At 40.8% G+C, this 23,829-nt stretch overlaps 1 protein-coding gene across 1 annotated transcript in view; it reads left to right on the top strand.

Moving 5' to 3' along the window:
- The window catches only part of SH3YL1 (SH3 and SYLF domain containing 1), an 80,708-nt gene extending 70,393 nt beyond the window's left edge, over positions 1 to 10,315 (top strand). Inside the window, exons 10-11 of the mRNA XM_018563121.1 lie at positions 4,445 to 4,754; positions 10,301 to 10,315. Of these exons, the coding sequence (XP_018418623.1) occupies positions 4,445 to 4,638 (194 nt within the window). The 3' untranslated portion in view covers positions 4,639 to 4,754; positions 10,301 to 10,315. The remainder of the gene's footprint in view (positions 1 to 4,444; positions 4,755 to 10,300) is intronic.
- Positions 10,316 to 23,829: the final 13,514 nt, after the last annotated feature.

Genomic DNA, 23,829 nt, shown 5'->3' with positions numbered 1-23,829 from the left:
ACAAATATACAGAATGTGTAAGATGTGGCTTAGCACTTACCAAAACCACTAATATGAAAGTGTTTGTATCTAGCAAAATATATGTATATTACACAAACCAAAACAATGTTCATGTAACCATGGTGGGGCTAGTAGAACCTGGTCCTCAGATGTATTGTTTTTATTTTTTTCTTCTCACTGTGGTGCTTTAAAAATCTGTTGAGCCCTCACCTCAAAAGTTGTTTCTAGAAACACGTCTGTTATGTCACTCATGGCATTTAGCAGGTTGACTGAAAACAGGCAGCAGTAGTAAAGCAGGCCCATCCGACCCTCTATATGTGCATAATAATCTTGAGCTAAAGTTACATAAATAATGCACATTTACAGTCATATAATGCTTGTTGAAGTTGTAGAACTACTGCAAAAATGTGCAAATGCTGCAAGAGAGTCCTTTTCCCTGTCTAAATAAAAAAGAAAAGTACAATTGTTACCTAGTCACAGTCCAGAATTTCTTTATTTGTTGTTTAGTAACCCATCTTTAAATAATTAGTGTCTGGGCTGACTTGTAGAACCAAGCAACCAAATATTCTAGCTGGACAGGGTATCATCTAAATATCTAAAAAGGATATTTACCATATCTTACTATTTAGAAGTGCAAGGAAATGGAATTTTCAGACCGAAACCGAAAACAAACAAAAAATGTGCCAGGGCAAAACCAGAAAAAGTGTGTCCTAACCTTTAAAAAAATGTTTTCATTTTTTTTAAATTTTTTTTTACATTACTGTCGGAGGGCTCTGAGGAAATATTAGGGGTCCAATCAGACCCCTGATATTTCCCTTTTGAAATAGAAAAAGAGATTGAGGACACAGAGTCCTCAATCTCTTTTTCTGCATCCCCTGTTATGAATGAACAGGAATCCTCTATACTGAGTGTTCCTGTCCATTCATAAACTGTGGATATAGTATGAGTTACTATGTCCACAATCATGAATGAACAGGAAGTGATGTAGAGCACTTCCTGTTCATTCTCTTCTCATTCTCCCTCAGCCTCTTGTGACAGCTGACGGCACACCCGCACTGCTCTCCATCTTGATTTGCTTGTCACAGGAGTACAAGTGGAGTATTCAGCTGTGTCACAGGAAACTGAGCACGGTTGGGCTCAGCCCCCTGTGACTGCACCTTCCTCCCCACCCTCCTGTCAGAGGGGTCGCAGAACAGCACCCAGCGAGAAGGAGAGAAACTAGGGATGCACCACATTTTCGGCCCAAAAATTTTACTTTCGGCTTTTTCCCCAAAGTACCATTTTTGGTCAATATGTTTTGACGGCCGAAATTTCAGTGCATCCCTACTTACTTTGTTACTCTTGCACCTCATAATAAAATGGTCACTTGTTGCCTGGCCTTGTCTTTGCACCCAGGCCACTAAGACCAATGTTATCTCTTCTGTACACAGCAACTAGATTTGACTGTCAGGGAGCCAAGAAACCAGACAGAAACTAAAGTGCAGGTTAAAAAAAAAAAGTTAATTAAAAATAACAATAAACAAAATGGCAAAAAACAATGGAGAAAGTCCAGGATAATGTTGGTGCCAAGCCCGAGGTTGAATACCAAAGTGGGTAGTAAGCCAAACCTGGTCAGGGAACACTGAGATTAGGATGAATGGAAACAATTGCCAGAGTCAGAAACCAGGAGATCAGTCGGCCAGAGCCAGGGTCATACATGGAGAAAAGGAACAACAGCATAGTAGATTTGAACAAACACAAGGGTGGAGACTAAATGGACAAGCTATTGGTTAAATAGTGAACTGGTGTTGCATCATCACTCTGAGACCGGAACTTGCCAGGAGTTGGGTAGTAGTTGCAGAATAATTATGTTTACGGGTTTGGTCATAAGAGGGTGCCAAAGAGGAACGGACAGTGTCAAACACCCTGAAACAAAAGACAGGCTGCAACTCAACAGAACAAGGAAGGGTAATAAATCCTGACATTAATGTTTCTTCTGCAACACACACTGCGCAGTGCATTCAAAAATCAACAAAAACATTTGCACAAGAGATGCTTGAAAAGTCAATACAAAGACAATTGGTTCTAATTGGTAATTTGAGTGCATTTAAATCTAAACAATTGAAACCTATCTAAACCCAAAACAAAAATGTAATATATTGCAGATAACCAGTCCTTAGAAGAGGCAGCTGCATTAGTTCTCTTTTTTTTTCATGCCCTTTCCCCTTTGTTTCTGGTAATCCTGAGAATAATGCACTTCCTGTCCATGCATGGCTAATTTACTCATGCCACTGAATCTGTGGAGGCAGCCATGGTTGTCATCCAGGCTGGACTTTAAGCATGTGTGCCGTTGTTCCCCTCCATTACCTGGTAGTAAATAGGACTAGTAGTTGACAAAAGAAAGAAACATTGCTTTTGCTGTCTGCTTAGCTCACAGGAATGACAAGGTCACTAGGCTGAAGAATGAAGACAAATGTGGCCACCACATTTAGGGACTGGTAGGCTTCGAAATATTCCAATTTACACAAATGATCCAATAGCACTTGTACAGCAGTTGGATTCAAAAAGTAATGATAATCTGCAAAATGCAGTAACTCACAGTGGACTCCAGGTTTACTGAATTCGAATTGGGTAAGAGATCATTTCTGATTGGTTAGCATTAATTTCCTCCCATTATTGCTTAGTTGTTTACTGACTGATAAATGAATATGTCTGTCCCACATGAGTTTCGAAGCTGGCTTTGGAGGGTTTCACATAAATATCTGTCATTTATCGTAATCATGTAATGTATTCCCATTGAACTTCACAGCTGTTTAGGGTGGTTCAGTTTATGACAACCATTTGATATATCTTGACCTCGTTATCCCAGATATGCTCTTCCAAATGCTTTTGGCTTCTGTGAGGGGATAGGAAAATCTGTGTGTAAGTGTGAAGAGATGTGCAAATGTGAACGCAAGTGTGAAAAGATGAGATCATGTGTTCAGAGGTGTGTGTGAATGTAATACAGATTGTGCACGAATTCCACAAATTGTAGCATTCGTTGTGTATACACATGTAACCGGTGCCATTAGTAATGGTTTTAACTGTCTGTTGGTATTCATTACTTAACCTGGTCGTTTTGCACAGCTTTAATATTTTCCTGTCCATAAACTCTGAATTCCGCAAACTCCAGTGCATACAATCTGTTGTGAATTCCAGGCAGACTCGCACAAAATACATGTGTCGGGTATAGTACACTTGTTCTGAAATATCTGCAGCTGCTGGCAAATTCGGGAGCAATCCTGTCCACTGATAGATGAAGACCTGTCAGTCAAACTGTATTTCTGGATACATATAAATTATGGTCCTCAAAGAAATAGCATTCTGGGATGTTCGCTAGAAATCTTCTCAGAAAACAAGTTTGTATGGAATATTCTAGTTCTGTTACCCTAATGAGGAAACTGGCAAGATTTGGTTTCAAATGTTTTCTTCTCTGGTCACATTTCCAACGCCTGTGAGGTCAGACTTTACGATGTAGGCCCCTATATTCTTGTTGTGAGCCTTAGAGAAAGACTATTCCACCTCCTTCTGTCATATGGTCACCCTAATGCCACCCTTCCAGACAATAGAGCCAGGTCTGTGACCTTCATGCTCAGTACAATTAAAGTAGTATTCAACTCAAACTTTTTTCAATAGTGAATCCAGATCGAACAAAATATAAATTGCCCAGCCAAGTATTTCCTAAAAAAATTTCCCAAGCACTAACAGTCATCATGTTCCTAAACCGCTGCCTCTAACTCTCTCAGCTTAGTTTCCCTGAACTTCCTGTTCAGTACAAGATCCCAAGGGACAGAGCAGTCTCCAGCAACTTTCCATTTACTAGCTTGGAGGAGGAAAGAGGGGCTAGGTTGTCAATCTTTGTTTGTGTGTTTGTGGAGACACGCATAGCTTACTAGCACATACAAGGGTGTCTCTATAGGACCCTGCAATGAAGAGGAGCCACCTTCAAATCAGGGCCAGTGCTCATGGGACCAGCTGATTCTTCAGGAAGCTGAAAATTTTGAACATCAAGCAGCATCCATTGTAAGCGATTTAATCAGCAGTTGAAATTGCTTAAAATATTGTGACTTTAATATTACTTTAGATTAAGCAGTTCAGCCTGGCCAGGACACCCCCCCACCCAATCTTATGAATGGACAATAAAACAGAAACAGCACACCCAAGGATTTTATTCTTGTATTCTCCCTTCTTGGTAGCATGTTCACAGGATAACCCTATGTAAAGTAACAGAACCCTGACTGACTCAGGGCTCAGCCCCCCCCTTTCCTCTCAAGTGCAAGCTCTTCTGTTAAAGGGATTTGTAGAACAAATGATTTTTAATGAATATATAACTGAAATAATTGGTGTGCTTTATATGTTCCTGGAGTTCAGTGTTAACTTTTAGATGATCTTTGAATTGTTTATTATTCTATCTTCTGTTCTTTAGGCAGCTCAAGAGGAGAGGGAATTACTGCAACTGCTATCTACCCATTTGAAGGGTTACAGCCAGGAGACCTGACGTTCCAAGCTGGAGAAAAGATCACAATCGTGACCAAAACTGATTCGCAATACGACTGGTGGGAGGGCAAGTTGAGAGGAGAGCTGGGAATTTTCCCTGCTAATTATGTTATGATAAATTAACTCTGCAAAAAAAGCACCGATTTATGCTTCAGGGATGTTGGAAATGTTACAATTCAAAATGGTACAGCAACATTAAATATATATTTATCTATGTGTATGCAAATTCAGAGAGATAAGTAGTCACCGCTCCAAGCTCACCCCGTGATGGACTACAATCTCATGTTTAGCTAGCTAATTACTATTAACGTTATTGTACATCATAGGAGCGAGCTTGGAGTGGTGATTGCTTTACAACACACACAGGGATCATGGGGAAGAAAATTGGCCACCCTCCAGAAGGAAGGACAGTGTCGGCACCAATTCAGAGATGATTTGAGGATCTACAGCCGAGTGATACACAAATAAGATACATTTTTATTAATAGTTAGGATACTTGAATACATTTTTAAGATTTACCTCCTTTGTTTAGTGTCACTTTAATTTGATATGTCTACCAGTAGAGTTGCCAAAGGCAGTGATATTTAAATCTCTAAATAAATCTTCAGTCAGATTGATAGAATAGGAAGCAATTACAACCTCTGAGGTTTTTGTTGCTGTTTGATTGCTCAGTGAGGAGATTTCCTAACTCAATGGGGTTGATTTACTAACCTTATAAACACACCACGAACATGTATACACCTCTGTTGTGTGTTCCCTCCCAGCATGATCTATGGGTGGAATCTAAACACCTTTGTAGTGTGTACACACCCAGCAGGTGTGTTGTGCAAAGCCCTGCATGAATTACAAGGTGATGTTGTGTAAATTAGCTCTATGTTGTGTTGCATGCGTTGATGAATGCAGGAATGTAAATGCATGAGCTAACCATTTTTGTCTAAACTGTGAAGCAGCATTATATATGCATCATGTGCATGATTTTTCCATATATGGCATTAGTGGAAATATGCTTTTATAGACTTTTTGGTTGATAAATACGTTTTGCTGTGTGAAAATCACACGCACCTGGTGCGTGCGCGTGTTTAGGTTAGTAAATCACCCCCAATGGGTCACACGGACAGGAAGAGAGCGATATACCCATTGAGATTGCAGACAATAATAAGAACCTGAAAGGGCTTCTAACCTTCTCCAGCCATATCTAAACTTAAGAACAACATGACTGGAGTTGTACTTTAGGGAAATGTTGCTGTTCATACAGAAAACGTATATAATTCCAAGCTTTCGCCTCATCAGAATTCACCTTACCATAGCTCAGTTTTTTGCGCTTTAAAAAAAATAAATATATAGTTCACTATCACATAGCAGTTCACAAACAAAATATAAAACAATAGTTGGTCTGCTAATTTTGTAACGTTTGTGATTTCCTCAGATTCCCCCGGCCCCGGTTCAGTTAACCTATGTTGCAGCAACACCTCAGTTGTAATAAAACAAACTACCTTACTCATGTTTTTCTCTTTCATTTTACAAGCCTGTTGAGTATATGTTTGAATTCATTAAACATACACAGGTGTTTTTCATTGCTCGTGGATATTTCAGGTTAGTTTTTTCTGACAGCTTTTTTTGCCAGCACAAAACTTCAAAATGGTTTACTGAACTTAACAAAATATTTATTTGTAATAACAATGGATGAGCAAAATTGAGTGTTTTCATTTTCCCAAAATTTAACAAAAAATTTCAAGATTTTAGTAAAGTTAATCATTTTATAAAAATGCACTGCAGACTACATTTCGTTTTCTGCACAGAGATAAAAAAACCTCAGGCAGTGAAAAAAATAGGTAAATATAACATCTATAGGGGTAGTACACAATAAATCAAAATAAACACAAATACAGCACAAAGAGCATTACATTAAATATATTAAACTATTTTGTTGCTCTCTTGCCACAAAAACACCCTCTAAATAAAAGAAAAAGGAATAGAACTGTTTTCTTTCATGAAAATGTTGCCTTCGCAGCAATTTCCCACTTTCCCAAAAAATCGCCCTCTAAATAAAAGGAAAGAAAAGAGTAGAACTGTTTTTTTTTTTCTAATGAAAATTTTGCTGCAATTCATAAAAATACTCATCCCTAGTGATAGCATAACTGTAACATCAGAGTTCATTTTATATGAAACAAACCCGTTAAACAATACATTTTCAATAATAGAGGAAGCTATGAGCAAGCAGGGTTTACTTAGACTAAATAATTGTGTGTTTTGGTAAAGAATAAATCACAAGAACAGAAGGTGCACACAAGATGTATGCATCTAAAAAATAACTAAATAAAAATGTGGGTGGCTATTAATATTTTACAAATACTGTATATGGCAACCTCCATGGGTATGTTAGGAACATGGGGGTCTAGTTGCTGGAGGGGTTAACTTTTAATTCGGCAAAATATAACAGTAATTTGTATATAGGTATTTGTGTTGTGAATATGACATGTATTGTTTTTTTAAGTAAATGTAAGACCAATCACTTAATACTCTCAGCTTTAACTGGTTGTTTTAAAAGTATAATAAAAAAAAAAGATTCAGATGATTGAAACCAGACTTATAATGTACTTAAGACAGGGACACATTTAAATTTTTCTTTATTATTAAAACCAATTTATCTTTTAGTAAAACATACAAAAGAAAAAAATATACAAACATATGCATTAGTGTATGTACATAAAATCATCTGTAGCATACAGTAAACCAGTACCTCCACTCAACCAGTAGCACATCTGTTACATTTATCATATATTATATTTGTTATAATATACATGCAATCCATATATAGTCACCAAAGATCAGTGCTGGTATGTGTGCAGGACAGGAGACTAGTTCAACGCGTTTCACAACTGCTTTACAATCTATTACTTCTTCAGGAAGATAAGTAGCATCACAGGTAAGTTGCATTACAGTGCCAAGTATACAGCTTTGAAAACACAAGCTACCACACATCCCTCCAATGGACCCAGACGGCAGCAGGAAATCTCAGCCCCGGTGGATATGGAGACAAAAAGGGAAGTCTAATTGAGAACCATGGATCCAAATTTCCCATTTTAATTTAATTGATATTACATTTACAGCCACGCATCCCATAGGCTATTGTACATAGGAAGGTAAGGGACCCTTGATTCAAAGAAACTTGTGCAAGAAGATTCTGGAGAAGCGCGGAGCAGGGATATTATCTGAATAATCCAAACCATGGTCCGCCTATCATGAACCTGGAGGGGCAACCGAGGGCCTATCATCAAAATAATTTTAATCTCTGCATTTTGCATTAAAAAAATACCCAGTGATCCTGCCTCGAAGGTCCTTGTTTAGGCACTACCTGTTATTGATTGGCAAAGCTCTTTCTCTGTCTCTCTGTTCTGCTACTATATTGTCACCCTATGACACTTCTTACAAGTAGCTGTTTCAACAAACTTTACACAGGCATGGTCCACTGTTGTCACCATAAAGAAACCACCCTAAGAAATTCCATGTAGCCATCACTAGAGTACATGTACAAATGAAGAAACTGCAAAAAGGCTGCTGGAGATCAGCAGAACTGGGATGCAACAAAGCTGGAAAAAGACATGAAAGATGTTTTTAGTAAAAAGGAAAGGGTTTGATCGTGATTGACTGCCACATACAATGAGGTTTTAACACAGGAGAAACACAGGTGGGCGGGCATGCGTTTTATTTTCGGGGTAGGTCTTATATTACAGAAATCCCCGAAGATAGCACTAGGTCTTATTTTCGGGGTAGGTCTTACTTTCGGGGAAACACGGTATACACTATACAGGCAAATATAAGACACTATGTACCGTGTTTCCCCGAAAAAAGGACACTGTCTTATATTTTTTTTGGCTCAAAAAAAACACACTAGGTCTTATTTTCTGGGTAGGTCTTATTTTTTTTTTAATGTACAACAATCTAAAATTAATGCCAATCCAAATAAAATAATCCAAAATGGCAAAGTTAAGAATAGGGTGATCAGGACAATCAGGGGTGCCATACCTTTCCAAGAGAAATTTGGTAACGAATCGCTGGCCAGAATGAGCGAAGCGCACTTTTATTATCATTCCTCACAGGCGTGCATTTGATATCATTCCGCCTGTGACTGGAGTCAGCGCTATAGAGGAAGCATCGGCTTATGCGGCTCTGCTCCCTCTGCTGCCGCCTCGCTTCCTCTAGCGCTGACTTCGTTGGCACCTCTGATTCTTTCCCGTGGCTCTTCAAGTTTCCCCTTATGCCACCACCGGCCCTGGGAAAGGTCACAACTAGGTCTTATTTTTGGGATAGGTCTTATATTTTAGCAATTCCCAAAAATACTACTAGGTCTTATTATCGGGGTGGATCTTATTTTCGGGGGAAACAGGGTAAGTAACATGTAGCTGCATCCAGCTTTTGACAGCTAAGTTAGGTCACACAGCAGCGGGCTTCCCCACTGCTTGTGTAACCTAACATAGTGAGACCAGAGCTGCAACAGCCTCTACTCTGTGTTACAGGCTTGAGCTCTGTGGATGGTTTGGGCCAATGGCAAAGCACCATCGCTCCAAGCTGTCCAATAAAAAAAAAAACACTGAGGACATTGATCTCGATGCCTCACCAGTGACGAGCAAGTGAGGGACAGGGAGGCTCCTCCCCCGTCTCCTCCCTTCCTCCTCCTCCCTCCTTCTCACTAGCTTGGTGACCGGGCTGGGGAGCAGAGCTTTGTTGAGATGTGGGCGGGATGTCAGTGGACTGGGGGCAGAGTAGGGCATGCTGGGGATTGCCTCACCCAGCACAGAAGGTACTGCACGTCACTGAGCTGGCGGGGAGAAGTTTGGCTACCCCTGTCATTGATCGAGTCCAGAGACTGACAACAAAAATGTGGAAAGGCCTTTGGAATAAAACATATGAGGAGAGACTGCAAGAATTTAATATGTACAGTCTTCAGAAAAGAAGCAAAAGGTGAATAAGGTTCAGGAGGGTAGCTATTAGCTATTTTAATATGAAGCTAAGATTAAGAGCATGGGGACATGACCTCAAACTAGGAACAGGAAAGTGCAACCTAATCTTAGAAAGTATTATTCTGCCAGAGAGGTGATGCTTGGAACAAACTTCCAGTAGCGGTAGTGAGTCAGCAGTAGGTGGATTCAAACATGTTGGGGAGATCTACACGCAATTGTGACCGGGCCCTGGCGTTCCACCACTTGGGGGGGGTCAGCGAGGAAGAAGGGGGCCCCCCCGAGATCGTACCGCCATCAGGGGGGTACAGCCACTGAAGTTGTAAGGGGCCCAGGCGGCTGGGGGGAGCCGGGCTTCAAGCTATAACTTTTTATTAATAAATTATAAGAATAATACCATTTGCCAGGTCCCACCCCCCCTCGCTATTGGAACCTTCCTCAGACGTGCGTGCAGGGGGTGGAGCTTGCTTTCACCGGGCAGAAGCACCGGAGCATGAGGCTGAAGAGGAGCTGCAGGTCTGCAGGCCTGGAAGAAATGTAAGTGTTTCCCAGCAGACAGAGGCCCCGGGAAAGAGAGAGAGACTGGGGGGGAGAGAAAGTGAGGAAGAAAGATCGACCGACGCTGAGAGCTTCTCTGCATTGGTCGGTCGGTCTCTCTCATGCTTCCCTTCCTCCTCTGAGCATCGGTCTGTGTGTGTTTCTCACTCTTTCCCCCCACTCCTCCTCTCAGAGAAGGGGGAGGGAGAGAGACCGACGGATACTGGCGGGGTTAAGAATGAGAGGCCCAGACCCTGCACACTGTGTGTTGAAATTTCTTTAAATTAGAGAAATGGATTATATTAGTGAATATTACACTCTAATGTTCCTTATTATAATCTATTTCTCTATCACACTCAGGGGTGCGGAATTTGTATCGCCCGACGCCCGGGACATGCAGTTCCGGGCGCCGGGCAGGTGGTTTCTTCTCTCGGTTCAGCTCGGCTGTGGGCAAGCAACCGGGTTAAAGTTTTGTTGTTGTTGTGTTTTTTCTTTTTCTTTACCGAGTTGAGCAGCGAGGAACGGAGCATCAGGCAATTCTGCCGACAACCCTCAGATGTCCCCCCACCCCTGCTGCTGACAGCCGTGATATGGAGAAGAAGGTAAGGAGGCGAGGGATGGGTCACACACACACACGGGGGTCAAAGGGAGATCGTTCTTCATCTCGCAGAAAGCTAGCTCTGCAGATATTTGCTGCCCTGCTCTCACTAGGCATTAATCTTCACACACAAACATTAACATGTAGGCTTGGTGTGTCTATCAGCAATGTACAAAATAACATGCCAGTCAATTATTATGTTCACTATGGTATTTAACACTATAGTGAACATAAGAATTGGGGCATTTAGTGGTGGCCCAGAATGAATGGACAATTTTGTATAATGCCAATTATGAGGATATGTTTTGAGAAACAATAATAAAATGATACAGAATATAATGATAAAAAAAACAAGTTCCTATATGACTAATTAACCTTCAATATCATGTGTTATCACCTTGTTGGTTTGCAGGAGGCGGTTAGCCACATAGGAACTGGTTTATTTATCATTATATTCTGTGTATCATTTTAATATTATGTCCAGAGGAGCGCAATTCCTATCACCCAGGACATGAAGCACTGGGCAGGTTTTTTCCTACATTTAGCCCTTCTGCTGGCAATGGTTCTGCTTCATGGTTTCTTGCACCGGGGCCCTGAAGGTTCTAGTTACGCCTCTGAAGAAAACAAACAAAAAAAAATATCAGAAAAAGGAACAGACTCGATAGACCTCCTGGTCTTTTACTGCCGCCACTCTTTTATGTTGCTGTAAATGTGTCATTCACCAAGCATCCACTAGGATGATACACCTGCAGTGAATGACTAGTAAATGTCACATTCACTGCTTTATAAATATACCTCTATGTCAATCAACCCCAGGGAGTCAGTTCAGGAAAAAAAAAAACAGGTTATGAATTATTGGTACTACAAAAAATACATTTGGAATAGATCATACATGGAAAAAAGTGTAAAATAAATATATTAGAGCTTTGTTTTAAGAAAATGGAAATGTATTTGGAAAGCGCAGAGTATTTACCATATGTCATATTCCAAAGTTCCTAAAAATGAGAAGTTTAAAACTTTTCACAGTCCTTTAGTGCATGTGTATTCATTCTGGAATAAATTACGTATATATTATGTGTTAATAATACTTTTATTTGTTTATGTTTCTCCATCCTGAAATAAATTGATGTTCCATCTTCCTAAGTGCAAAGCAAACTGGAACATCTGTTTAAAAAGAAAAACGTATTATTAGTCTCGTGTATTAAAGTGATGTTTGTTTTTGGTGTGATGTCAGGAACGTATTATAAACTTAGCAGCGTTCTTAATGATGTTCTCCCAAGTGAGGTCTACTAACCAAAAATGTTTCTGTCATATGTCAACAAAGTTCAGCAACTGGGAAAGTGGATGAAGAGCCCTTGTAATCAAACTTTGAAACTGTCTTGGGATAGAATTAGCTTCTTTGACTGCTATTGACAACAGGTTTTTGTTTTATTATGTCCTAAATTATTCGAAGCAGGCTGGGGAAATTACATCTCAGTATGGTCTCTGAAACATATGACTCATGTTGGAACCTACCGCGAGCCAAGAATAAAGCAGATAAAATAACACGAGGTTGGATCGTGTGCTCAAATTATAGATATTTTACCTAAAAAGGGAAAATCATTACCAGAGTATCAGCAAGAACAGATCAATTCAAAGCAAGTCTGCTGTTCACATTTTGGCCATGGATATTAAACAAAGAGATAATCCTTTCTCTCTGAATGGTAACATTATTTTGCTTCTTTTTTTGAAAATTATAACTGCAGTTAAGTATTTTTTTATGCAGGCAAACATACAACCAAATACAATGGAAACAAAGGTTGTAATATTTAATAATAAATTGCAAAACATCAAGTGGAATACAGGCATACAGCTAAATACACATTCTTTGGCAGGTATTTTACCTGCCAAAGAATGTGTAATTCTATCTATCTACTGCTGAGATTTATGCAGCTCTGCCAATATAGCACAACCCTGTCTGGCAGGGCAGGAAACCAGATTTGTTTTTTCCTGCTGCATTTCAGTAGCACTTGTCCCTCCCCCAGCCTGTGATTGGACAGTGAATAGAAAAGCAGCAGTTCAATGAGCTCATTACTCGGTTACTCTGCCCTTGCCTCCTTTCAGTATGTCAGCTAATGAACACTTCAATACACCTGATTGACTCTTTGTGCTGCTCTCCCAGTCTGAGTTGTGCTGTACAGAGGATTTCAAGACAATAATAACTAACAGGGTTATTCACTAGACGGTGAAGAGTTTGGAGAAGGCAGGAGAAGTGGGACGCTAAAAGCTAGGGCAACATAGCTGAAGTGGAAAGTGAGCTGAATTGTAGAATTTTTCCAGTTCAGCTATGTTGTCCTAAATTGTTCACTTCTCCTCCCTTCTCCAAACTCTTCACTCTTTTGTGAATAACCCTGTAAGTCAAATTGAGGTACTTAGCCTGCTTATATTTAAAAAAATATATACTTTTTATGGTGTATGGGTGAATACAGAACTTAATTAAATTGTGTCTTTTATATGTGCCTGGAGTTCAACTTAGTCATAAATATTGAATAAATAAACTTTATATAATACAAAATTATTACACAAGATGTAAGTAGGAGTTGGGGAAAAACTCCATCCTTACATAGTATAAACTGCTCTCAAAACATTTTCAAAGTGGTAGATGATTAGCAAACAATGGGTTAATATCAGGGATGGCCTGGGCTAGTTTAACAATTCTGTTTTTGGCTGCATCACCTACATCGGGCCTGATCAGAGCAAGATCCACTGTACAAGCTTTGGATATTCAGAATTTGCGCTGAAAAAATTGTGTGAATATTCACTTTTATTATTCATTCATGTGAACAGCTTCTGCACATAACTGGGTAGCTAACCTCCTCCTGGCTGCACATTGTAAAAATGCAGCAGCTGTGATCTTGGTATCATTTCTTCACAGCTGACCATGACTATTTACATACAAGCATCTGGGCAGCTATAGAGCCACCCAATCGCTTGTATGGTGCTGGAGAAGTGTGCCGCCACCAGCTATCCTGGGCTCTGCTATCCCCCATGTGGCTCCGGGACCAGCACGGTGGGTCTCTGTGGCTGGGTCAGAGGGAGATCAGGACACTTCCAGCAACTGATCTCCACTCCGATTACTGAACATGGAAGCAATGTGCATTACATCACTTCTGGTTTCAGCCTCACTTTTCTCCAGCTGCTGTACCCGAAGAAGAAGCTGATGAAGCACAATCTCTACTTCATCAGCTTCTTTGGCTTATATAGGTGACATTAGGAATCTAATAGATGTCTTCATAAAGAGGACCTGTCACGTCCTCTTTGTTATCACATAGGGGGCTTTGTTAGTAGTAAAGTTAAGTATAAGAAAGATAAAGTTACAGATAATAAAAATGTAAAAAAAAAGTCAAAGTCCCCCGACCCCAAGTACACTCACATACAAATGCCCCACACGCGTTACTGTAACATCCCCCTCAGACCCGGCCGTACAGCGTCACGGCCGCGAGCGGTAGCTCCACCCACGATCCGCAGGCGTCATCGGGGAACTCCCCCCGCCGCAACATAAGCCCAGGAAATACGTAAGTCTGGCGTTCCAATATCCTGAGAGGAACGCCAGACGGATACTGGACACAGCCACAGCCTTACCCCCAAAGCTCTCCGTCTGGATCGGGCTCTTAAGCCCTGCTGAACTCGGATGCCTCCGTGCCTCCTATCCACTGCGTACTGAAGCGCCCAACTGCAAGTATTGCCCTCTGGTTCAATTGACCAGAGAAGCTGTATAACTCTGCCTGATTTGCCTGCCTAATATCTGTCTGCAACGATCAGGCGGCTTCTACCGCCACCTGCTGGGCATATCCGAAATAACCTAGTGTTACAAAGACTGTGTCCTCCCAATTCCCAGCCAAATCTCATTAGCCACTATCTGCGTGCTGTATGACTGTATGAACCAATGAAACCAATTACTTGATATATGTGATGTAACATACAAGCTCTGAATCAAACTGTTCACCCCTGTTTTCAACCAAACACCACACTGTGATATATGTGAAGGAACATATTGAGCTGTCTTCTATTGTTAAAGGGAACACCCCCAGCATATACCTGGACATCCCCTTAATTTTCTGTTTCCACTTTATTAACCAGAGTAGTCAGACTGTACTAAGAGGCGGTACTTTGATGCTTTGAGTGTTTTGGCTAGTTTTGCTTACCAGCACCTACTCCTGTGCCTGAGCACGTGAGTTGGAACGTGACTCCGCAGCTGAGTTCCGTCCTCCATCTAATTAGAGTGTTACAGTTACATATCACCGTAAACATCATAGTGAGAACAATTCTAGGGCCATCGATGACCGTTAAAAGCTTTTAAAGCGCCACCTATAGAAAATTTTGGGTATTGTAGTTTATACCATTTCACAGGCACACACAATTTTAAGGCTTGTCATGTTTGGTATCTATTTATCCAATTTGACCTCATTGTTGAAAATTTACCCAAAAAAATGGTTATTACATTCTGTTTCTGTGCATAAAAATACTAAAAATACTGGTTTGATAAACATTTGCACAAATATCGTGCAACCTAAAAATTTGCAAGTAGCTTTTTCTTTCATTCTACAGGGCCTCTGCTTTCAGAAAATATATAATTGTTTGGGGGGTTTAGGCTGTTATCTAGCCAGAAATTCATATTTCATCCTGTATGTGCAAATAGTAGGACGTTGTTCTGAATGGCAAGTAGTTAAAATGATTGGGACTTTTCGTTTCACGTGATTGGATAAATAAAGTGAATATTCTCAGCCTCTGTTAGTGAGATTTGACTAGTTTGGGTGCCAGCTCAGTCAGGATAGTAACCATTTACTGTGTACTTTTGGTACAATATGCTTTCTGTACACCAGTACCGAGCAGGGCTCTGTGTGTTAGTATTAGGAATACATTGAAAATGCTTCTTGGCACTCCAGTATAACTGTATAAAGTATATCTAAAGCCCTTTTTTAAAAAATTTTGGATAGAGTTGGAAAACATTACATACCTGTCAAGCTTTCTGTTTGTCTTCTCTGTATCATTGGAGATATTTCCCTTCACATCGTGTCCTGTAAAAACAACAGTAAGAGGAATTCTCTCCAAAGTGAGATAAATCCACTTTGTCACCAGTTGGAAAATTTTCATTCCTCAGGTGACAATATAAAGTTTTGAATCTTCGGTTCTGGTGGCAATGATCAGCAGGTAAAATATAGGTTTTCTAACCCTTCCTTACTATATTCAAATGTAAAAAAGGTTTCGGCTGTAGATATGCTTTAACATATCTGGGCTGGTTGTACAGAATTTTGTCCTACCCGTGCTGGTAGTTTAATGATATCCTGGACATATACTCCTTGACTTCCTCACATTAATATACCTAGGGCAGGGAGGTGGTGCACTTCATCCGGAGTACAACCGTTGTAAAAGTGCAGGCACTGTTGGGCAGATTGATATACTGGCCAATAGTGCCTGCATATTTCTGCCCTAGTGGAGCTGGAGAAGCAGATGGAGGAGCCTTCTACTTCTCACATGAGTAGTGCCACTGATACCTATCAGATTTTTAGCTGCCCCTGTGAATTTAATGATTGACCATCAATGCAAGAAATGCCCTTAAAGTGCCATTAAAGTCACAATTCCCCTGTCCCCCAATGCTGCTTTAAGGACTTACCTTAAATGATGCCTCTTGAGCTGATCATCCTTTTCCTTCCACTTGTATAAAGCAATCCCTCCAGCGCTCTGATCCAGTGCAGACTCCTCATGTCCCACGGTGTCTGTCCGACGTGCACGCTCCCGGCTGGGTGCATTCACCTCCAGTGTCTCTCCTCTTTTTCCCGCCAATGATCTCTACTGCGTATGCACCCGCACTCATCCTCCTGCACAGCTGCTCAAAAAGCTACAGATCTACAGCCTGGAGCGCGCGGCAGAGACAGAGGTAAGTATCTACCTGTATGGTAACTTTTTTTTTTTTATGTTTTTGCATATAGCTACTGCTTGCTAGAAGTAGCTATATGCAAAAAAAGAGGAGACTTTAATACTACTTTACCATTGGTGGCTAGTGAGAGAAATAATGCCTCTTACAATGAAGGGCAGTGGGAAAGCATGCTGTATTCTTCCAACTTACCACCAGTATAAGGGAGACTATTCCTCCCACTGACCACCAATGTAAAGGGCATATTTTCCACTGACTATGATAAATATCAGGAACATTTTCCATTAGCCGCCCATGTATTGATTGGCTGTTTGCTGCCTACATATTGTAACTATTGTCCGTTTGTTGCTTGCATATTTTGCTTATTATTTGTTGCCTATACAATAGCCAATTTGCATCCCATATATTGTCAAGATCACCTTTTTTGCCTGGTATTGTCAAGTTACTGCTGTTTAGAGGACAATATTATTATAATTTATTCCCTTACAGACCTGACACCCAAGCTACAGTGCTATCATACCATGGCACACAGAGTGCACTGCTATTTATCTCTTAAATTTTTTTTTCAGTGGAATGGTTACACAATGTGCAGATAAAGAACGTGTTCTCTGTTTCTTTTCTGGCAATTATTAGTACCCATGTAATTGAAACTAGGTTTGATATAGAGGAGAAAAAATAATCTGCCCCTGCGTTACACATTTGTAATGACAGGCCGTGAAATGCATTGGCTTCCTTTTTGGAGGATCGTATGGGGTTCTTTCTCTTTGTTCTCTCCTGTTCTTTTGTACTCTTCTCAATATTTTCAGGTGCTAAGACCTCTCTCAACTCCATTTGCTAGGCTGTGCTGTCTCCTGAAAACAATACAATGGATCTGGCCCTCCTTTAGTGCTCCCCATTACTGGTGTAACCTGACTATATACAAAAGTGAAGGAACTACGACTTTATTAAAGCTATGTACAGTATAATGCCTTAATATACCAGATGTGGTTACTATGTTTTATATGGAGTTGAGCTGTTGTCATCCTATTTGTGATTATGTTATGCATATTTAAAAAATTCCAATAAATCTTTATTATTAAAAAAGGAAAAAAAATCCACCCAAGAAGTCAAATACACAAAGTACTCCACTACTTCCTAACTCAAGGAATCCCACTCATTTCCATGAAGGATGGAGCTTAGACATGTGCGATTCGTTTTGTTACGAATAAAAAAAAATTCTGACATTCTGAATTTCCAAATTCCAATGTGTCCGAATCCAAATCCGAATTTCCGTTTCCAATTTTTTCCGGATCCTGTCCGAATTTCATTAAAAAACGAAACTGAATCGGACATGTGACTTTTCTGGCCAATCAGATGTGTTTTTCAGTTTAATGCACCGAATGGGTCTGAACACTAATTTTCGTTACGGCAATATGGGAGCCATATACAGTATATACATATAATACTAAAGCTGAGGCTCCTAGACCCGAACGGCATTCGGGATCCAAATTTCCGAATTGCATTCGGGAGCTCCCGAATACCATTCGGGCCTGGGAGCCTCAGCTTTAGTAATTTATATATATATATATATGGCTCCCAGACCCGATTGGCATTTGGGAGCTTCCGATTGCAAATGGGAAATTTGGATCCTGAATGCCATTCGGGTCTAGGAGATTCATCATTAGAATTAATATCTGTATCTGTTTTTTTGTGGTAATTGCAACAAATATTTGTAAACTCATCCGAAACTAATGAAAATTCGGATTTCATCCGAAACCCAAACCGAATTGAATTTCGGATCCAAATTCTGAAATAACGAAATATCCGAACCAAATTTTTCTTACTCTTGCTTACATGTCTAATGGAGCTCTTGAATTCTGAGATAATGCGGATCATTTACTAAAGAAGTTAAGAATGTTCATGCAATAAATCATATGAATATTCACTCAGCCAATCAGATGAAAAGCAAATCTCTGTCTTGATATTTCATCTGCACAGGATTGGATAATTGAACTGAATATTCAGATAAGTTGTTGTGTGAGGATTCTGGGCTCCTCCGATCAGAGACAAGACATGACAAATTATTGGAGAACCTGATTGTTGTCATTCTACCGTGTTACACCTTTGAAACTTTTGATCTTTATCTCTACTTGGTACCAAACAATTTGTGAAAACAGAAAATCAGCAATACCCAAATTTCTGCAGAATTCTACTGAAACGAGGCTTTGAAAGCCAATATGCCAGGATTATTTATGCTCATATTAAGAGAATGACATGCTAAATGATTGAAAGCAATTCCAGATGTTCTCTCAACTTTGTAACCTTTCCTTCAATATATTTTCTTCATTTAGCCATAAACTCCTAATTCCTTCAGATTTCCTCTTTTATTCCCTAAAATGTTTTATGTGTTTGACATCTGCTCTGTGTCCCAGGTGAATTTTAAGTATTTCTCAATAATTATGTCAGAATCTTTTTTTTTCGGTTTTGAAATTCTTGAAGGACTTGATGGTTGGTGAAGTAATATGATTTGGTGAGTAGGTTCAAAGTAATACAATACATGGGGACTTGAGGTGTGTCTAATGACCGAAATTCGGACGAATTTTCGGAAATTCGGACATTCGGATGTATCTGAATTACAGACATAACGAATGCAAACGAATCCGAATTTCCATTTCCGAAATTCGGTAGCGTTAGTACGAACGTTCGTTTCGTTTTCTGTTCTTATTCGTTTCTTATTCGTTTCGTTCGTTGGAGCAAAGTGACATTAGAGAAGGAGAAAAATATTTTTCCCCCCTCAAATGTCACTTTTGCTGCAAACGAACTAACGAAACGAATAAGAAACGAATAAGAACAGAAAACGAACGTTCGTGCTAACGAATTTCGTCCGAATCCGAATTCCGAATCCGAATTGACTTTCACACCCGAATCCTGAAAACCGAAATAACACAAATCCGAATTTAAAACGAAACTAAACGATTTTTTTGGCAGTGCACATGTGTACAAATTATTATAGACATGTAAGGGTTTTCAGGCTATGAAGGTCTCTCGAAGGGAACCTGTCTTGAAGTTTACTTGTTTTAAATGCCTCACATAGAATCCAGATCAGTAGCTATCAGTGCTGACAGTTTGACACCCATATTTTTATAATGCACAGTTGGGAGGATTGTGTGCAGCTCCTCCTAGTACAGGGTGAGGTTAGTATACACAGAGTTAGAGATTATTTAAGGGGTTATGTTAGGTTAGTTTTAGAAACAAGAATTTTGGGTTGTATTTTTAGGGATCTGGTTAAGTTGGCCATACGCTTTACAGTTTTTTTTTTGTGCAGCCCTGTTGAAGGAGAAAAAATGCTAATTTCCCCTCCCCCTGCTTGGAATCTCCCCTGTCAGCTTTTGTATTTTGAGAGCCCGATGCAGGCAGCTGTCAGAATACCCAAACAGTGACTGAAGCTGATTGGAGGGAGTCACTTTTTGGCGGACAATTTTACACCCAGCTCATTTGACAAAAATTACCTAAAAAATAGACTTTTGTTGAACCAGGTGGTGCCAACAGGGCCGCCTACTCAACTTAACTGATGACAAAGCGCATCACCATTTGTCCTTGAATATGGGTCCGAGACTCATTCTCTGAAGCATTACCAGACCTCTAACTTCAGGAAGCCCCCTGAAAACTTTGCGCAAGCTCACTTTGTATGGTTTGCAGACAGCAAGTTCAAGTAGGATGAATATAGTGCACGGCCCCTTTAGTCCCCTTCCTCAGCATTGGGTGTGGGCCCCTTTAACTGCCTTTTTCCCAGTCTTCTGGACTGCCATAATCCTCTCTGCTCCCACAAGCCCCTGGACTTCTGGACACATCCAGGGGATATAAGTTTCCTTATCTTCAACCAACAGATGCTCAGACAGACTGCACCTGATGGGACAGGAGTGACTGGGCATATGATATGTCACCATCTATTGTGTCCTCCACAGTTATTCCCTGCGTGTGGGCTGCTTGGATGAAGCACTGACACGTGCCGTTTTATTTCAAGTCCCTTGCATCAGCTGTTTCTGAAGTGCTGAATTTTCCAGTGGGGTGGTCTTCCACATACAGCCAGATGCTAGGGCATCCAGACCAGAGACTCTTCCTGCCACTTCTCCTAGGATCCCTTGGGCTGACCACCAGATACAGCCCACGTCATAAGATACCATGTGTACTGTACTGTTTAATGTGTAGGACTCTTCCCTGCAATCTAGTCCACTTGAGGCTTGTAGACTGTATTCTGCTGCCAGCTAGTGGCCTTAGTGGGAATCTGCCATTGCAGCTCTTATTGTTATCTCTGCATTGCCTGTTATACTGTATGTTGTTTGGTGATTATTCCATACCTTTTCCTAGTTATCCGTGTTAGCATTGTCAGTTTACCTTGTGCCTGTTCAGTAAACTTGAACTTAAACCTTCAACCTGGAGGCTTCAACTGCCATTGTGATGTGCTGGGCTTCTAATGCGTCCCTGTGCCTTTAAGTTGGAATGGGCTACCTCCAAGCGTACCTGCACTCAGTTTATCCATTTGCTATATTGGCTTCAAAATGGAGGCTCTCATACATTAGAGTTAGGACCGCACTACACAGAGGAACCTTGATGAGGCAATGTGACTTCCATTTATTTTGCAAAAGTTGTGCAGCTAAAACCTCTGTTTTTAATGCAGATTGTTAGACAGTGAAAACAGTTTGGTTAGCTGGTAATTTCCAATCTTGCCCCTTTGACTTTTTTTTATCACTGGTCGAAATTGAACAATTTGACCCCACCAACTATTAGAAAGTCAAACAAGCGTTCCGAAATCGATTTTGTTCGTTTGAAATTCGTTTAGTGTATACCCTACTTAAGGATTGGTAAACTATAAAAAATTACATTTTTGATTTAGGGTTTAGATACACTTTAACTCTTCCCCTCTCTATATAAAATAAAAAGAGCTGACTGGGGTTGAGCTTTAAATGTTTTGTCTTCTATGACCCCATAAATTCTTAGCATCAGTTTTACAGTTATTTAACTCAAATTATTCCTGTTCATCGCAGCTTCGTAGCCCCAGTCAGCCTGTGTGTTAAAGAACAGTGATAACCATACACCACACATCATTCACATGCAGACTATCAACACCAACTCACATTACTTATTATATGATTGGATATGACTTTGTGTACATCCTGCAATCTGGTTTTCATTTTTCTAAGATCCGGAACAACCTTTTGTAAATCTGAAAGAAAAACTTCAGGTATTTAAAAAAACAGTTTATTATTCCCGTAACCCAGTTTTAAAAATGAGGATTCATTCTGAAGAGGTAGTATATAAGGAATAGATAATATGACACAATTGTGCATTTGATATCTGATATCAGATACATTTTATCTCCAGGAACTGTCCTGTATTAGTCACGACCACAGAAGCCCAGAAACATGAAACATGAGGGCGAAATTTGACATCACTACCTACAGGAAAATAATACCTACAGGATATATTTACTTTTGCAGGAAGGACATCGTTTCAGAGTCCAGTCCAGGGATATGACAGTTTTGTTACAAATATTAAATTCCCTGAGCCAAATCCATTTCCTCCAGCAGGTAATGAACACAAGATTGCTCAGAATCTTCTCATAAAGGAGCATCCTGTGCTGACGCGTGTACAAAAATATCAAAGGCTCTGCGTCCACACCGGTAATACCGTGTAACGTAATGGTGTGATATGTGCACAGCTTTTCCAGCCTTCTAAATGGCCAAATGAAACGATATTCCAGATTGTGTCTGTGAGCTGGGAATTAGGATTTATCTCATACGCAGCATAACAATGAATTCTGTCTCAGTATGGCACCTGGCTATTGCAAAGAGCTGCACTGACAGCAGTTTGAAGTAAATGAAGTAATATGCTTGCTGGATAAAACATACACGATTCTTATGGCCACATTTGTTTTACATAGTAGTAGCATACTTCCCATGAGTCCTGGGTATTAAAGTGTATGTTTGTAGCTGAAAATGTTAGTTTTTTTGTTTGGGGTTATCATGTTTCTGGTTGTAAGCTGAGATGACAAGAGGGCTTCCCTTACACCTCTGGTCCAGACTGGAGTAGAGCAAAGTGGGCACAGAGTGGTACAGGTCCAGGAGTCCAGTCTACGAAAGATCACCTCTGGCAGCAGGCTTGGCTGTGAGAGGCTTGTGCAGACAGGCAGGATGTTTCCCTGAGAAGAGGCAGACCAGCAGGCAGCTGACCAGGACACTGGAACACTCAGCATGCCTGGAGCTTTGTCTGGAAGTGTGAAAGGTCGGAATCCTAGAAGACAGACAGCAGGCAGGAGGAGTCGTAGTCAGGAGGCAGGCCAAGTTCACATCAGAAGGTCATCAGAGATGAGCTGCAGTCAGCAACTAGTCAAGTAGTAGAACACTTTGTTGCCATTCAGCGTCCCTTCCCCGGGATGACATACTACAGGTCCAGTGGCGGACCTAAGGAACAAAGGCCCCTGGTGCAAGATTTTTTCTCGGACTTCCCGCTACCAAAGGGCGGGGCCCGGAAGCAGATCTCACTGGACCCCCAATCCCCCCCCCAGTGGTCTTTGCACCAAAGGAGCTTACACTCTAATGTCCCCCCACAGTAATACACTATTATTATTATACATTTATATAGCCCTGACATATACCACAGTGCTGTACAGAGAACACTGAGCCAGTCACAGCCGTCTCTGTACAGAGGAGCTTACACTCTAATGCAGAATGGCACCAACTGTAGAGGGATACAAATCTCAGCAATACAGCAATGCAGAATAGTATATGAATTGGACTTTGCAAAGCACTGGACCCTGCACTTAGCAACGCACTGGACCCTGCACGTAGCAACACACTGGACTCTGCACGTAGCAACACACTGGACTCTGCACTTAGCAACACACTGGACCATTCACGTAGCAACACACTGGACCATTCACATAGCAACACACCGGACCCTTCACTTAGCAATGCACTGGACCCTTCACTTAGCAATGCACTGGACTCTGCACTTAGAAACGCACTGGGCCCTTCACTTAGTAACACACTGGACCCTGAACTTAGAAACACACTGGAACCTGCACCCAGGCACGCACTGGATCCTGCACTTAGCAATGCACTGGACCCTTCACGTAGCAACACACTGGAACTTTCACTTAGCAATGCACTGGACCCTTCACTTAGCAACGCACTGGACCCTGCACGTAGCAATGCACTGGACCCTGAACGTAGCAACGCACTGGACCCTTCACTTATCAATGCACTGGACTCTGCACTTAGAAACACACTGGACCCTTCACTTAGCAACGCACTGGACTCTGCACCTAG

Source organism: Nanorana parkeri, unplaced genomic scaffold (genome assembly GCF_000935625.1).
Source record: "Nanorana parkeri isolate BGI_ZX_2015 unplaced genomic scaffold, ASM93562v1 scaffold634, whole genome shotgun sequence".
In the NCBI taxonomy this organism is placed as follows: domain Eukaryota; kingdom Metazoa; phylum Chordata; class Amphibia; order Anura; family Dicroglossidae; genus Nanorana; species Nanorana parkeri.
This window is presented reverse-complemented; position numbering and strand designations above follow the sequence as displayed.